This window comes from Zootoca vivipara, chromosome 5 (genome assembly GCF_963506605.1).
Source record: "Zootoca vivipara chromosome 5, rZooViv1.1, whole genome shotgun sequence".
Lineage (NCBI taxonomy): Eukaryota > Metazoa > Chordata > Lepidosauria > Squamata > Lacertidae > Zootoca > Zootoca vivipara.
In genome coordinates, this window is record NC_083280.1 from 2,492,264 (window position 1) to 2,508,311 (window position 16,048).

The following is a 16,048-nucleotide window of genomic DNA, read 5'->3' on the forward strand; positions in this document are numbered from 1 at the left end:
CATTCCTTCCCCTCCGGTTTAAAACCTGCAAGGATCTTGTTTGCTGAAAACTCAACGAGGGAAACGGCCGCGGATTCGGAACCCCACAGCACCCGGTTCGCAACTTCCACACTTCGCTTCCACGCCACAAACTGAGCTCAATTCTCCAAAAGCAAATTCGTTTTATTTTTTTTAAAGATAACACCTTTATTTATTTAGTCATTTATTATTTGTTAGATAATAATCTGTTATAATTATTGTTAGTCGTTATTATGCAGAGATGAACAATTCCCCCTCCCCCTTGGATCACGGAGCAAACAGTTTTGCTGCTTTTATTTGTTGTTATTTTTTTAAAATGTTAATGGAGTCCTGATTGAAAATATATATATATATATATATAACTCTATATATATATCCATGTATATCCTCCTTTCTCCCCTTCCCCCCTTCGCTTTGGGCATGTGTGGCTGGGTGTGTGTGTTTTGTACTCTAAAACGTTGCAACAGGCAAGATCTCCTCGTCCTACACAAAGGAAAAAAAGGGTTGAGTTCAGAATCTTAGCCGCTACGGGAAGCTCCTGCCTCTCCTCCGTCTGCCGCTGTCTCGGTGAGGGTTCGCTGGGTGGGATGAGTGGCTTGGGGGGTGGGGTGGGGTGGGGGCTGGGAAGGCCGCGGATGCAGGGGTGGGTGGGTGGGTGGCTGTCCTCTCAGCTATGTCGAGTCCTGGTTGACAACTTTGCCTCCGTTCATGGTGGGCGTCCCCGAACTTTTCCTGGAGCGGCCTTGCTTCTCTCCAATTTCATGCAGCGATGGCTCTCTGTACATGCACACTGGAAAGAGAAAAAAGGGAGCAGGCGTTAGCAGCGCCCACAGAGGCGGAAAGGGCTGCATGCGGCTAGAGCAGGGGTAGGCAACCTAACGTCCGGGGGGTCAGCTCCGGCCCAATCGCCTTCTAAACCTGGCCCGCGGACGGTCCAGGAATCAGCGTGTTTTGACATGAGTAGAATGTGCCCTTTTATTTAAAATGCATCTCTGGGTAATTTCTGGGGCATAGGAATTCGTTCATATTTCCCCCCCAAAATATAATCCCCCCCAAGGTCTGGGGGACAGTGGACCGGCCCCCTGCTGAAAAGGTTTGCTGACCCCTGATTTAATGTATTTAGATCCCTCCTCGAATCCATAAGCACACATGGCAAGCCCAATTGGATCAGGCCAGAGGCCCATCTAGTCAAGCAGCCTGTTCTCATGGTGGCCAACCAGATGTCTGCGGGAAAGAGGTCAATGTATGGTCTGATCTGAGGGTCAGTGGTTCTAATCCCCACTTGGCCAGGAAGCTCCCTGGGTGGTCCCAGTCACCACCTCTTGACAGGGTTGTTTTGGGAATTAAATGGGGTGGGGGTGGGGAGTCGTTTATGCCACCTTGAGCTCCTTGGAGAAATAGGTGGGATATAAATGCAACAAATAACAACAATAAATTTCTAAGCAAATCCTGCAAACAGAGGGGCCAAAAAAGGCTGTTCTGTGCCAAAAAGATCCTATTCATTTGTGGACTGGCTTGATTGCTCTAGCAAGTGAACCAAGCTGTGAAGTACAGGGTAAACCCCCCCCCCACTACCCCATTTTACCTTTGGGCTCCTTAAACCAAGATTGCAGTTGCCAAAACAGAATGCCTAGTTGCCATTTGGGGGGCAGGCGGCTCGAAAGTCACATTTTTCAATACGACTTTTTGGTTCCTGAAATCCATTCTGATTGTGCAGATAAAGTATAATGGACAGAATTCTGCAGGGTGTGTTGCTGGTGTGTGAAAGCTGTCAAGGTCCAAGGATCCCCAGGCAGGCAGCCTGGCACCCGGCCATCTTCCCTTGGTCACAAGTGGCCGATACCCAGGTGCAAACTGCACCTGGGTAATTTCGAATGCAGTTGTGATCTCGTCTGCTCTGTTTCACGATGCCTCTGAGCACGTGCAGAACGCCTGTCTCCCACACTGAGCAAAACCAACCCAGCTCCAGTGCCTCTCTTGTTCTGAAAATCCCGACTGGGCAACTGGGAAGCACGAGACACACGCAGGGCAAAGGTTCCTTGCAAGAAGAGAATGCATCTCTCCCAAAAGCCATCTTCACCCTCCCTTTGAAGGGCTTCTGTTAAGCTCCCTGCTCATGTCCCCTTCCCTAAAGGCCTTCCCAAAGCATGGAGGGGAAGGTGAGAAGGGGTGTGTGTGTCTGGTCTCTAACAGATAAGGCTCTTTTCAGTCCCCTCAGAGTTATTTTTCGACTTGGGAGTCTTAGATGCCAGACGCACAAAGGAGCCCCAGTCCACACTGGCTGCTCCCGGCATGGATCCAGCTGGCTCTTAAGAGGTTGGGGAGGTCACCCTTCCTTGGGCTCCTGTTTCTTATCAGCCCCAAACAGCTCAGGCAGCACCAAGGCAGGGGGCTCAGGTGCCCCCCTGCCCAGTGACCTGGATTGCCAAGGCCTTTGATCTCCACTGTCTGCGGCTAAGACCCAGCTCTGTCTTCCTAGCTTTGAGCCAGAGCCTTGTGGGTTCATTTCAGGTCAGGGCTGGAGTGGGGGGGGGGGACGGGAGCATCCTTTCCTAAGTGCCAGGTATCTCTCCACCTCCATTCACGGCCCACCGAAGCTCAGGGCTGGAGCAGCTGCTTTTCATGCAGAAGGCGCCAGGCAACATGCCCCAGCATCTCCAGGCAAAAAGGAACACTAGTCAGGGAGTCAGCGGGGAGCCGAGATGCCCCAGCGCCATGCCTCTGCCCAGCTCTTCAGCAGGGTGTCCAGCGGGTCAACTTCAAGGGGTTATTCTTAGTATACAAAGCCCTTAACAACTTGGGACCGGTTTACTCACTCAGCCGCTTCAGTCTGCAGAATGGATACTGCTACCGGTGCCACATAATAATCATTTGAAAGAACTCCATATTTCAGCGCGGGAGCACCTGCCCTTTGGAACTCCCTGCCTCCTGATATTAGGCAGGCGCCTTCACTGTTCTCTTTTTGACACCTGCTAAAAATATTCTCATTTAGACAAGCCCACCCAGATGTTTAGAAAGCTAGTGTGAGCCTTAATCTGCTTTTAGTCCACTTTCTGAAAGTTAATTCAGACTTACAGTTTTATCATTTCTGTAAAGTGGCTGCTGCTTTCCAAGATCTGTTATTTGCTTCTCGTGGTGTCAGGCAAGCATGGGGTGCCCGTGGCGGGAACAGAGCTGTCTCCTTAAACACAGATCTGCCCCAATCACATGCAAACGCGTTTAGAGTGCAAAGGGGGCACCAGAGGGGCTGGGGGTGTCGATACCCCACAGCCTGCCTTGCCTATCTGCTCGGAAATCTCCCAAGGTCCTTTCTCTCCATCCTTTGAAGCTGAGCGCAGAAAGTGAATCTTGATACTGTACAAAGAATCATCTAAATAAGAAGCATCCATATGTTCCACTTCTGCTTTGAATCACCTTCTACCCCTGATTCTAGATTCAGGTAGGTAGCCGTGTTGGTCTGACGCAGTCGAAATAAAAGTAGCACCTTAGACACCAACTCAGTTTGTTCTGGGTATAAGCTTTCCCGTGCATGCACACAAAAGCTTATACCAGGGGTCAGCAAACTTTTTCAGCAGGGGGCCGGTCCACTACCCCTCAGACCTTGTGGGGGGCCGGACTATATTTTGGAAAAAAATATTAATGAACGAATTCCTATGCCCCAGAAATAACCCAGAGATGCATTTTAAATAAAAGGACACATTCTACTCATGTAAAAACACGCTGATTCCCGGACCATCCGTGGGCCGGATTGAGAAGGCGATTGGGCTGGATCCGGCCCCTGGGCCTTAGTTTGCCTACCCATGGCTTATACCCAGACCAAACTTAATTGGTCTCTAAGGTGCTACTGGACAATTCATTCATTCATTCATTCATTCATTCATTCATTCATTCATTCATTCATTCATTCTACCCCTGTTAAGGATGTTATAATAGCCTGCAGGATCAGGCCAATGGCCCATCTAGCCAAGCATCCTGTTCTCACTGTGGCCAGACAAATGCCTGGGGGAGCAGGACTCCAGCGCAAGAGCCATCACCTGCCCTCCCCTCCTGCAGCATCAAAGCAGCAAAGGTGCCATTTGTCTCCAGGGCTCACGAGCAAAAGACCCAGAGAGGTCCATTCCCTTATTCATAGCCTCGTGGGGAGAGCACCCCTTCCCAAGGGGGAAGGTTGTTAAAATCGGAGAATCACTTTTCCAATGTTTTCAAATTGGAGGGTCAGCCTCCTCTCTGATATGAAACTATGGGGAACTCCAGAAAGAGAACAAACGGGGAATTTCGTTTATATCACACTTGGATAAAGATTCAATGACCTTTGGTTAAACTGGGATCACACCAGGATACAGATACGAGAAAACGGGTACGAGATTTGGATCAAAGAATAACCAGGAAACAATGGAAATGGATTCGGGACAACTTCCATTCTCATATAATTTCCTAAAGGAGAACCATTTCAAAACCCTCTGTCAGTGGTATTTAAATTTATAAATTTAATTTAGTATGCGTTAGGATCGGACAGAAGCGGGAGAGGTGGATTAAATAAAGCAAATCACCTTTTAGAATTGTTCTCAAATAAAAATATTGCGGAAATCAGGTGGATATCTCTGATATGGTACAATATCCGAAACCTTTGGCAGCTAAAGTATTTCTGTTTGTTCACCTGAAAGGTGCTATTCCAGTAAATAATCAGGAAATAGTTATAACTGTTGCTAAGATTTTAATAGCTAAAATATTGTCTACTATATCTGAATGGCCTCGGAAAATCTGGGCCACAGTAACTATGATTAAGCCCAACTTACTACCGAAGAATGTATACAAACCAGCCTAACAGGTTTATGGCGGAAGTGGGTATATAAGACGACCCCCCCCCCCAATCTTCTATTTTAAATATAGAGTTAGGCGAGGGGCAGCTCGGTTAACGGGGGACCCAGCATATAAGACAACCCCCCAATTTTGAGAAGATTTTTGGGGCTTAAAAAGTAGTCTTATACGCAGGAATATACGGTAAATAAATGCGGGAAAATCTCTGGTGTCAGGCTCCCGGGGCTCAATGTACCTAACTGGTTTTATGGGACTAAAGAGCATTTTACAACGCCAGGTCTTGCATGCTTCTTCTTCTCCGAAACAGCACTGTGGGGAGGGGGACGCCTCCCGCATTTGCAAGCTTTTCGTACTGTTGGAACATCCAAATTGCAGGCAGGCGGGGGAGCTTTTCGCTGCAGAGGAGTAAAGTGCGCACGTTTGTGTGCATGCTCTGTGTTTATTAAAAGCAAAAAGACTTGCTGCTGTGCATTTTTCTCCCCGCTGCCTAATGCACTTTCTTTCCACCTGCCCTCCCTGCTGCCAAGTGCCTTCCTCAAAAACGGGACACCGGTTCAAAGGAGCTGCTTGCAAAAGTGGATTTGGGGTGAGCAGGCAAGAGTAAACCAGGGCAAGCGAGGAGAAAGTGTGTGTCTCAGCAATGGCTTGTGCCCAATGGAATGGCAGGCAGGAGTCCAACAGGAGGAGCCCCCCGTCTGGTTGTAAGGAAGAAAGCAGGCCGGCTGAGGTTGGTGGGGCACTGCCTCCTTTCATAGAACCACAGAACTCTAGAGTTGGAAGGGATCGCCAAGGGTCATCTAGTCCAACCCCCCCCCGAGGTTTAACAACCAATCCCCTTTCACAGGCAGCTCTGGGAATTGTGGCTCTGTGAGGGGAATGGGGAGGCCTCCGACCATATCTCTGCACCCTTAGCGAACTACAGTTCCCAGCATCCTTTGGGAGAAACCATGACTGTTTGAAGGGGAATTGTAGCGCTTCGAATGGAGTGGAATTTGCTGCCAAGAAGTGTGGTGGAGTCTCCTTCTTTGGAGGTCTTTAAGCAGAGGGTCAAGGATGCTTTGATGGTGTTTCCTGCTTGGCAGGGGGTTGGACTGGATGGCCCTTGTGGTCTCTTCCAACTCTGTGATTCTATGATTCTATGAATGCACGGTGCGAATGAAGACTATGCCTTCCATTTGCCATAATTCTTGCAGAGAATGGCCAGGGCCCATGGCACCCAGAAAGCGGCCATTTGGCACCCATGAAATCCAACACACCCTCATTTCTAGAAAATTCTGAAAGTGAGACCTTTTCAACAGTAGACAGTCTTCAGTTTTTCCCCTCATAGGCATCTAATAAAGCTGAACGTTGGAAGATTGGGGACAGAGTTTAAACTATGGAACTGAACTATGGAACTCTCTGCCACAGGACACAGTGATGGCCGTCAACTTGGGTGGCTTAAAAAAATATTAGACCAATTCATGGAGTGGAGAGGGCTATCCATGGCTCCTAGCCATGATGGCTATGCTCTGCTTCCACGGTGGGAGGCAACAATTCTCTTGCGCTTGAGCCCTGCTTTTGGTTGGCCACTGTGAGAACAGCATGCTGGAAAAGATGGGCCACTGTTCCTACACTATTCCACATACCGGGGCTTTATTAAGGCTGCAGAGCCACCTTACCACAGCAAAGTGGCAAACAACAGCCGCCGCCTGCATTGCAAGGGGCTGGACTAGATAACCACTGGTGTCCCTTCCAGCTCTGCACTTCTGTGATTCTATGAAGGTCACGGCAAAGGCAGCCCTTCTCAGACAAGTCCCTCTGTCCTACGTGGGAAGAGAGACTGGGGAGAAATCACAGCAAGGAGGAGGGGGGGAGGAGGAGGAGAAAAGCAGCTCAGAGGAAGGCCAGTGAAGACAGGCAGGGATTCATCCCGCAAAGAGGAGCCTTGGCCAAGAGGGATGGGGGCCTAGCTTTGTGGGGGTGGGGTGGCACTGGGACTCCACAGTAAAGATTCAGGGCAGCCTGGGCATAGCTGCGACCTTGAGGATGCAGCAGAAGGTGGGATATTGAGGCCACTTTGCACAGCATCTGGGAGCTTTCGCTTCCTCCTCTGCCTGCCATCTGTTTAAGGGGATTGCAGAGAGAGAGAGAGAGACTGACCCATGTCTATCTCCTGGAAAGGGATGCTTAGAGCCTGTTTATCACAGATGTTGGGAGGGAAGAGAGAAAGAGAGAGCCAGTCTCCTAGCAGGGGACACGGGTGCTCAGCCCTTTGCAGATGAGGCAGAAGGAGAAGAGCATCCCTTGTTTAGAGAGAAACCACACCTGCCCACCCTACCCAAAAGGCATCTATGCCATCCAGATTTTTTCCTCTGGCACCCGAGACCTAGGTATACACCCGACACCACAGGCACAAGGTCTGTTTCTTCAGCATGCCAGGACAAAAGAAGAGCCTCCTGGATGAGGCCAGTGGCCCATCGAGTCCGGCATCCTCACAGGAGGACCCAAGCCCAAGAGCTCTCTGCCCCCCCACCCCCCGGTGATTTCCAGCAACTGGCATTCAGAAGCATTGCTCCCCCACAACTGTGGGGGCAGAGCAGAGGCATCTTGGGTACTAAGATGAGCAGAAGGTGCCTTCTGAGTTGTCCCATTGCCCTCAGGGGTGTGTGTGGTCTAAGCAGAGGGCCTTCTCTGTGGTGGCCCCTAAGCTGTGTGACTCCCTCCACACAAAGGCTTGCACAGCTTCCAGAGGATGCTGAAGACACACCTGTTCACACTGGGCTTATGACACCTGAGGTGTATGGGTTTTAGGAATCATCTTATTTTTGAAATCTCAAGTTGTTTTAAACTCTTTTTTAAAATATTGTGCAAGACTGTGTTTTAATGCTAATGCTCTGTTTTATACATTTAAAGCACATGCAAAGTGCCTTCCCAGAGAATTCTGGGCCCTGTTGCTGGGAATTGCAACTCTGCGTGTGGTAAACTACAATGCCCAGAATTCTCTGGATGAGAAAACAGATAAGGGGACAAAAACATGGCTATGTTTGGAATAACCTTGTAAGGATGAATACTGTATATAAACTATAATTGTTAGATAGGTTTAAAGGTAAGATGTTTATTAAAATATATTTGACAGGAGGATGAAAATGTAACAAGAAATACTGTGCTGAAAGCGGTGGAAGCATTATGCCCTTGAGATGATCTTTTTCAAGTGGACCTTTACATAATTTTTCTTCCTTTACTTTCTTTTACTTTTACTTTCTTTTTCCCCTCCCTTCCCCTTTCCTATTCTTACCATTCTCTTCTCTTGTTCCTTTTTTGTGTGTGTATTTTTTATTTTTATTTTGTTTACTCCCCCCCCCCTTCTATGGCCCTACATCTCCTTTTCTATTCACACTTTATTCCTCCCCCTCTCTTCCTTATTCCCTTTTCCCTTTTTGATACTCCACAATTTCGATATGTAAAAAAATGTACATGATTGTTCTTGGACTGATTCGAAGATGTAGTGTATTGTTTTAACAAATTTCCAAATAAAACTATTTTAAAAATTAAAAAAATTTTAAAAAAAATTTAAAAAGAAGAAGAAGAGAAAACGAGTTTCAAATGTGCTTTGAAGGTATATTGTGTACACAATTTTTAATGTATTTTTAACCTTCTGTTGGGGAGCCGCCCAGAGTGGCTGGGGAAACCCAGTCAGATGGGTGGGGTAGAAATAATAAATTATTATTATTATTATTATTATTATTATTATTATTATTATTATTATTACAGTCATACCTCAGGTTGAGTATGCTGTGGGTTGCGTACTTTTTGGTTGCATACTCGCCAGACCTGGAAGTGTTTACTTCCGGGTTCCGCCGTGTATGCATGCGCAGAAGTGTTCTGTGTGCTTCACGCATGCGCTAAAGCGCCACTCGGGCTGCGTACTTTTCAGGGTGCGAACGGCACCCCGAAACAGATTGAGTACACTGTATTACACAGCCCGAAATGCAATATAAAATCAGACTAGGCTATGCACCCCAACAAATATACCACTTGGCAAGCAGCATAGTTGCATCAAATTTATCCTCTGTGCATTTGTAAGGCAATGCTCACATAATCAGACTCAGGACTGAGGCTCCCTGGCCGGCTTGGTTTGATCCAGTTAGGGTTGCACTGTGATCTGAAATTCTTATGATGAGCCATTCCCAAATCTAATACCACATATGCAAACAGAGCACCACTTTATCACTCTGAATAGATGTGAAATTGGGGGTGGGCTAGCCATAAAACCTGACCAAACATACTGTACCTCCATAAGCTAGCTAATAATGGGACTTTATCAGTGATGTCTCCCTCCCTCTTTTTATGGCTGGGTCCTAAATATTTGTTTCCCTCCACCTTCGTCATTTTATAGCTGCAATGGGTCACAAGAGAAGAGTAGGACCAAACAAAATGGATCAAGCCAAAATAACTCGCCAAGCAAACGAACGCCAGGTCTCTCGAGCAAGTGAGCCCAGCTGCAATTTGCACAAGAGAGCGAAAGAGAGCCTGGGGAGCAATCTGACTTTGCTCAGCATCCCTCCCACCCCAAAAGGAAACACAACTTCTTCACCAAACACCCAAATGCAGAGAAAGCAAAACTGGAGACTCTGCCCCCCTCCCTACCTTCTATGGGTTTCGGTACAAAATGTGATGATGGTTTGGTCTTTTTCACCCGGTTCCCCTTCATAATCTGCCCTTCTTTATTGAGCCCCAAGAACCAGGCTCTCCCAGATTCCTGCTGTCGGTACAGCGTAGAGGAATATATAACGTAGTAGTTTTCAAAAACGGACTCCTTAAATTTGCACTCTGGCGTGAAGATGTCCTGCAGCGAGGAAGAGAACAAAAGAGGGGGAAGAGGGATTAATGCAGAGTCGCTCCAGAGCAGGCGCCGGCCAAGAGATCATCTGTGTACTTCTTAGCGTAATCTCTTTAATGAACAGAAAATAAAATTAAAAGAGGCAGCCCCAGCGGCCAGCATCTGAGCAGAATCATAAGAACCAGTTGCTTGAAAGATGCAACATTCAGCTACATTGCATGTTTGCAAGTTCTCGTGGTGTGAGAGAGGGCCAGGACCCTCAGAGTCTCTCACTGCTTGGAGGTGAGAGAATCATAGAATTGTAGAGTTGGAAGGGACCCTGAGGGTCATCTAGCCCAACCCCCTGCAACCTTGGCATTAGAAGCACCACACTCTAACCAACTGAGCTATGCAGAATTGGAGTTATAGGCAACTGCATAGCTACATAAGAATCTGCCTTCTGCTGCCTTGTACTGAGTCAGACCATTTGGTCCATCTACTCCCTGTTGCCTGCTCTGACTGGCAGCAGCAATGGCTTTCCCAGGGTGTCAGGCAGGAGTCTCCAGAGTCTGGCTGGAGGTGCCACTCAGTTGGGAAGCTCAGGGGGTGACCTTGGGCCAGTCACGATCTCTTAGCCTAGCCTACCTCACAGGGTCGTTGTGGGGATGGAAGTGGGAGGAAGAGGAGAACCATGTACACCACTTTGAGATCCTCGGAAGAAAAAGGTGGCATATGCATGTGATAAATAAAATGGAATAAAGTGGGGGCCTGAACCTGGGACCTTCTGCTCGCAAGGCAGAAATGTTATCCCCAGTGCTGTGGTTGTTCCCAGTTGCAATCCAACAAGGGTGTTTCGATTTATACAGTTACAGGCAGGTAGCCGTGTTGGTCTGACTTAGTCAAAACAAAAATAAAATAAAAATCCTTCCAGTAGCACCTTAAGAGACCAACTAAGTTTGTCATAGGTATGAGCTTTCGTGTGCATGCACACTTCAGAGTGTATCTGAAGAAGTGTGCATGCACACGAAAGCTCATACCTATGACAAACTTAGTTGGTCTCTAAGGTGCTACTGGAAGGATTTTTAAAAATTTTGTTTCAATTTATACACCACGAGATCGTAAAAATAAACAGATACATAAATAAATAAATAAATAACAACAATGAAGCGGGAAACTCAATAAAAGTTCACAGCAGCTTAAAAGACACAGAAAGCATGAAAATACTAAAACAGGTTAAAATTCACATCAACTGTTTCAGCACCTGGACAAGGTCGTGGAAACAAGAATTTTAGCAGGTGCCAAGAAGAGAGCAGGGAATGGCACCTGCTTGATATCAATAGGCAGGGAGTTCCAGTGCTACCACACGAAAACAGCAAGTCCCTTACAGATGTGGAACATGGTATTAGGTGGCAGCTGTGGCAGTGCTAATTCCACCCATCCAAGCAGTGCGGTGGACACATGTGGGATATTGACTTTATACCCCAATAGCAACACCTTGGGAGCAATTTGGCGACCAGCTCAGGACTCTGAGCGCAGGTGTCATTTGCTGACAAGGCCGCCCTCCTGTCAGCAATTGCACTGCAGCATTCTGCACTAACTGCAACCTCTGAATCAAGCGCAAGGGAAGCTCCACAGAGTGCATGGCAGTAATATAACCCCCTCCCCCAAAATTATTATTATTATTTGGTCCCCGGAGAAAGCAGGCAATTAGATTTGCCGATCCCCTGAAATAACCCTTCCGTGTTACTCACTGCAGCCCCCAAAGCCTGCTCTCCAACAAGCAGAACTGGTAGAGTTGTCAACCTGTTTGGGACTTTTGAGTTGATTGATGGCCTGCCACTTAACCAATCGACTGATGGAATTGATCAAACCAAATTTAATTTGCATTTCGCTCACAGCTTCAATCCGGGGAGCTTTTTACAGAGACAAAAGTGCGAGATAACCGGCAATTTAAGCAAACAATTTCTCGTAGAAAGGAGAGGGGCTCTTTCTTATCCCAAGTACACGCTAGAAGCAAAGAAGCATTTTTTAAGGGTGCCCATAAACTTGCAGCCCCACTGATTAAAATGGAATAACGCCAGCTAAGCAAAAAAAAGCTTTATAGGTGGTTAATCTACCAGTTAAAAAAAATGGAGGTCTACAAGTGGCAGGGTATAGTTTTAAAAAACATAATCCGAAGGGCATCAGATGTCTCAGGACTGACTTTAACCCCCCCCCCAAAAAAAAACACCACCTTGGCTGGGTGAAAAAAGCAAATTCCATGCTAGGGACCATCAGGAAATGAACTGAAAATAAAACTGTCAACATCATAATGCTGTTGTGCAAATCTATGGTGCAACCGCATTTGGAATCCTGTGTGGGGTTCTGGTCGCCTCCCCTCAAAAAGGAGATTTTAGGGTTTGAAAGAGTTCAGAAAAAGAATGAAAGATCTTTCCCGCCCTCCCCCCCACCTCAGAATGCCTATGACAACATTGTTTCACACAGAATGCAACTGACATGCGGAAAGGGCTCTTATGAATTGAAAAAGAAGATGTTACATGTACCTTTGTGATTCATGGAAATATTTAAATAAGTAAAAAATTAGAAGAAAAGATAAGGGCAACCAAAATGATGGAGGGAATGGAGCGACTCCCCTTTGAGGGAAGGTGGCCACATTTGGGACTTTTTAGTTTAGAGAAGTGGCGAGTATGAGGTGACATAGAATCCTAGAATGGTAGGGTTGGAAGGGACCCCGAGGGTCATCTAGCCCAACCCCCTGAAATGCAGGACTCTCAGCATGAGGTTCATCATCCAGTTTGAAACCACACCAGACGCTGCTTAGCTTTGCAAATGCAGAAACAGAATTGTAGCGACAAGAAGAATATGTGCTGCAGGAAACGGGTTTTCTTTTTGAGAGGGTTTCGGTGGCCAATAATGCAAAGCTATCTTATACGACACACTCTGTACCAAGGAAACAAATTTCTGAGCAGAGAGAACAGCTTTTTAGAAAATTTGTTTTCTGTTTAGAAAAACGGCCTGACACATTATTGAGCTTTGCAGTGCTCTCCTTTCTGCTGTGCCCCTCCCCACCCCAAAAAGCACGAGAATGCAAAACCACAGGAAGACAGGATAATCACTTCCATTGTCGCCTCACACAATGTGCTCAGTACTGTATACACAGCCAATTAAAAACAAGCATTTTATTTATTTTTAACGCTTCACATCATAATCCTGAGTGCATTGTATGAAACGGCCATGAGACTCCATCTCGATGGGTGTTTCTGTATAACAGCCCCCCCTTGGGGTGTGTCAAGCTTGACATGAGCTGAATCGTTTTTTTTACAAAAGTAAGCCTCACATATTTGAGGTCCCTTCCAACTCTACAATTCTATGATATTTGGATACTTTCATTTTCTGTTGTCTATTTGTTGTTTAGTCGTTTAGTCGTGTCCGACTCTTCGTGACCCCATGGACCAGAGCACGCCAGGCACTCCTGTCTTCCACTGCCTCCCGCAGTTTGGTCAAACTCATGTTCGTAGCTTCGAGAACACTGTCCAACCATCTCGTCCTTTGTCATCCCCTTCTCCTAGTGCCCTCCATCTTTCCCAACATCAAGGTCTTTTCCAAGGATTCTTCTCTTCTCATGAGGTGGCCAAAATATTGGAGCCTCAGCTTCACGATCTGTCCTTCCAGTGAGCACTCAGGGCTGATTTCCTTAAGAATGGATAGGTTTGATCTTCTTGCAGTCCATGGGACTCTCAAGAGTCTCCTCCAGCACCTATTGGGTCTAATGTCTATTGGGGTAGCATTATTAGAATCACAGAATGGTAAAGCTAGAACGGGCCCCTAAGTGTCATCTAGTCCAACCCCCCTGCGATGCAGGAATCACAGCTAAGGCAATGAGTAGCCTTGTTTCCAAACTACAGAGATTTAAGCCTTGTCCAAATTCTCCTAGGCTCTCTTTCCACGTCATAAGTAGCATTTAATGTTGGGCTTTAGAAATTCACCATCTCCTTTCTTGTAAGACGAAGCCATTCGTTTGGGTCCTACCCTCCGGAACAGCAGAACACAAGCTTGCTCCATCTTCGATGGGGCAGCCCTTTAGGGTTTCTTGAAAACTTCCTCCAAGGAACTCAGAGCAGTGTTCATAATTCCCTCCTCCCTTTGGCCTCACAATGACCCTGCGAGGCAGGTCAGGTGGAGAAAAGGATCGACAGGCCCAAAGTCACACAGTTCAGCCTTGTGGCTGAACAGGGATTTGAACCCAGATTTTCCCAGCTCTCTGCTGCCGGCCAGTCCTGCCCCAGCCCACAGGAGTTTTGCGAGCTGAAGGATGACTCGGTTTCAACCACAAAATTACCGCTGGGACCCACCAGTTCCCCTAGCTTATTTTATATCCCTTGATATAAAGGGATGCAGTTTGCAGCTAAATTTAATTGGTGGAGACAGTTTGAAAATGGACACTGCTTAAAATTCCTCTTTGCCCGGACCCATAAGGTCCCAACACCCCCTTTTTCTCCTTCCCTGTCATTTAAGACCACAAGCTGTTTGGTTTGCAACCCCAGGAGAGATCCAGCTATTGTTCGAGTGAGGAATGCATAATTCCCATCTGCACCCTGCTTATAGATCCCATTTACTGCACAGATGTCTGGAGGAAGATTAGATGAGCCGCTTGGAGAGATCTCCCAGGGTGAAGCTCCCTTTAGGGAACTCCGGCTTAGCAGGAATTAGCTCCCGTTTCCAAGGTGAAGAAAACACCAGGCACCCCCCTGGCCTAGCCCCAGAAGCTGGACACAGCCTGCAGGATCAGGCCAATGGCCCATGTAGTCCAGCATCCTGAACAGTTGCCTGCGGAAAACCTGCAAGCAGGATTCGAACCCAACTCTCACTTCCTGCAGATTCCAGCAACTGGTTTGCAGAAGCATTCCTGACTCCAGGTGTGGAGGCAGAGCAGAGCGATGTTGACTATCAGCCGTCGATAGCCACCTCCTTCACAAATTGGCCTAATCCTCTTTTAAAAGCAGCCAAGTTGATGGCCACCATTGCCTCTGGTGGCAGTGAGTTCCATGGGTTCTACCACTCTGACGACACCTTGAGATTTTGGTTTTTGGCATGAGCTTTTTTGGCAGTGGAGACTTGGCTTTATGCCACAAGGTCATGGCCAAGAATCACACGGAAGCCACATGGAAGATGGAGCAAGCTTGTTTTCTGCCTCTCCAGGGATTGGCACCCAAAGGAGAGAGACTTCGACTAAACGTTAGGAAGAATTTCTGGATGGTAAGGGCTGTTTTACAGTGCAACGGTCTCCTTCAGAAGGTGATGACCTCTCCTTCATGGGGGGGCAGTTTAATACAGAGTTTGGATAACCATCTGTCAGGGATTCTTGACCCGTGATTCCTGCATTGCAGGGGGTTGGACTAGATGACCCTTGGGTCCCTTCCAACTCTGCAGTTATATGATCCTATGACATTTGTGGCAAGAGACCAGGCCGCCTGCCAGGCCGCAATTTTGGCCCATCAGCTTCTGAGTGAGCCGACCAGATGCCTCCTGGCTTCTCTCCAAGCCACGAGGTGGAGAGGAGAGCCTTTCTTTTTTGCAGATTCGTTCCCTTCCTTTCCCCAGCACTGCCAACCTCCCTGCTTGCCTCAAAGCCCAATTTCAGAGCTGTCAAAAACAGAAATGGGGATTCAATTTTCCCTGTCACTGAAACTTTCACCCGCCCAACCCCCTCCCCTCGCTGCGTTCAGATTATTAAAATTTTGACAACCCACGGACAAGATGGCCACATTGGACCAATTAACTGGTGGCCTTTGTGTGGAAAGCTCTGGATGGGGCCGGGGGGTGGCTCTCCGGGCTGGACGTGGGGCTCTGAAGCAAAGAGAAATAACATGCCATCTGACAGCCTGTTTTGTTGTAGGTCCGCAATCGCACACATAAGAGGTGCTCCTTTCCCCAAGATTTCTGTGCACGACTGCTGAGTTTGGGTGAGAGCAAAAGGAGGCAGAAGCGATTCTGACATTGCACTAAGCAAGACCTTAAATCCAGACAAGCACTTGCTGGGGCGTAAGGAGGTAAAAAAGAATACCTTTCGATGCTTTTATTTTTAAAAATGTATATAGCAACCCTTCATCTGAGGAGAACAGGAATCGTTGCTATGGAATCACTGTCTTGTATATTCAGAAAAGGGCAACCTAAATGAAAATGGATGCTGGAAGAAGATTCAGGATAGAAAAATGGAAGGATTTCATCATGCAGCACAGAGTTAAACTTTGGAACTCTTTGCCACAGGAGGCAGTGATGGCCACCAACTTGGATGGCTTTGAAAGGGGGTTAGACAAATTCTTATAAGATAAGATATCTTTATTGTCATTGTCCCCTTGCGGGAACAACGAAATTACTCGGTTGCTACATCCACTCAGATAAAGCATTCCGCAT

General features: G+C 47.3%; 1 protein-coding gene across 1 annotated transcript in view; it reads right to left on the bottom strand.

The window, feature by feature from the left end:
* Nucleotides 1-673: 673 nt before the first annotated feature.
* The window catches only part of FGF12 (fibroblast growth factor 12), a 90,607-nt gene continuing 75,232 nt past the window's right edge, over nucleotides 674-16,048 (bottom strand). The window contains exons 4-5 of the mRNA XM_035133269.2: nucleotides 9,463-9,661; nucleotides 674-808 (exon numbers count right to left, since the gene is read on the bottom strand). Coding sequence (XP_034989160.2) covers nucleotides 690-808; nucleotides 9,463-9,661 — 318 coding nt within the window. The 3' untranslated portion in view covers nucleotides 674-689. The remainder of the gene's footprint in view (nucleotides 809-9,462; nucleotides 9,662-16,048) is intronic.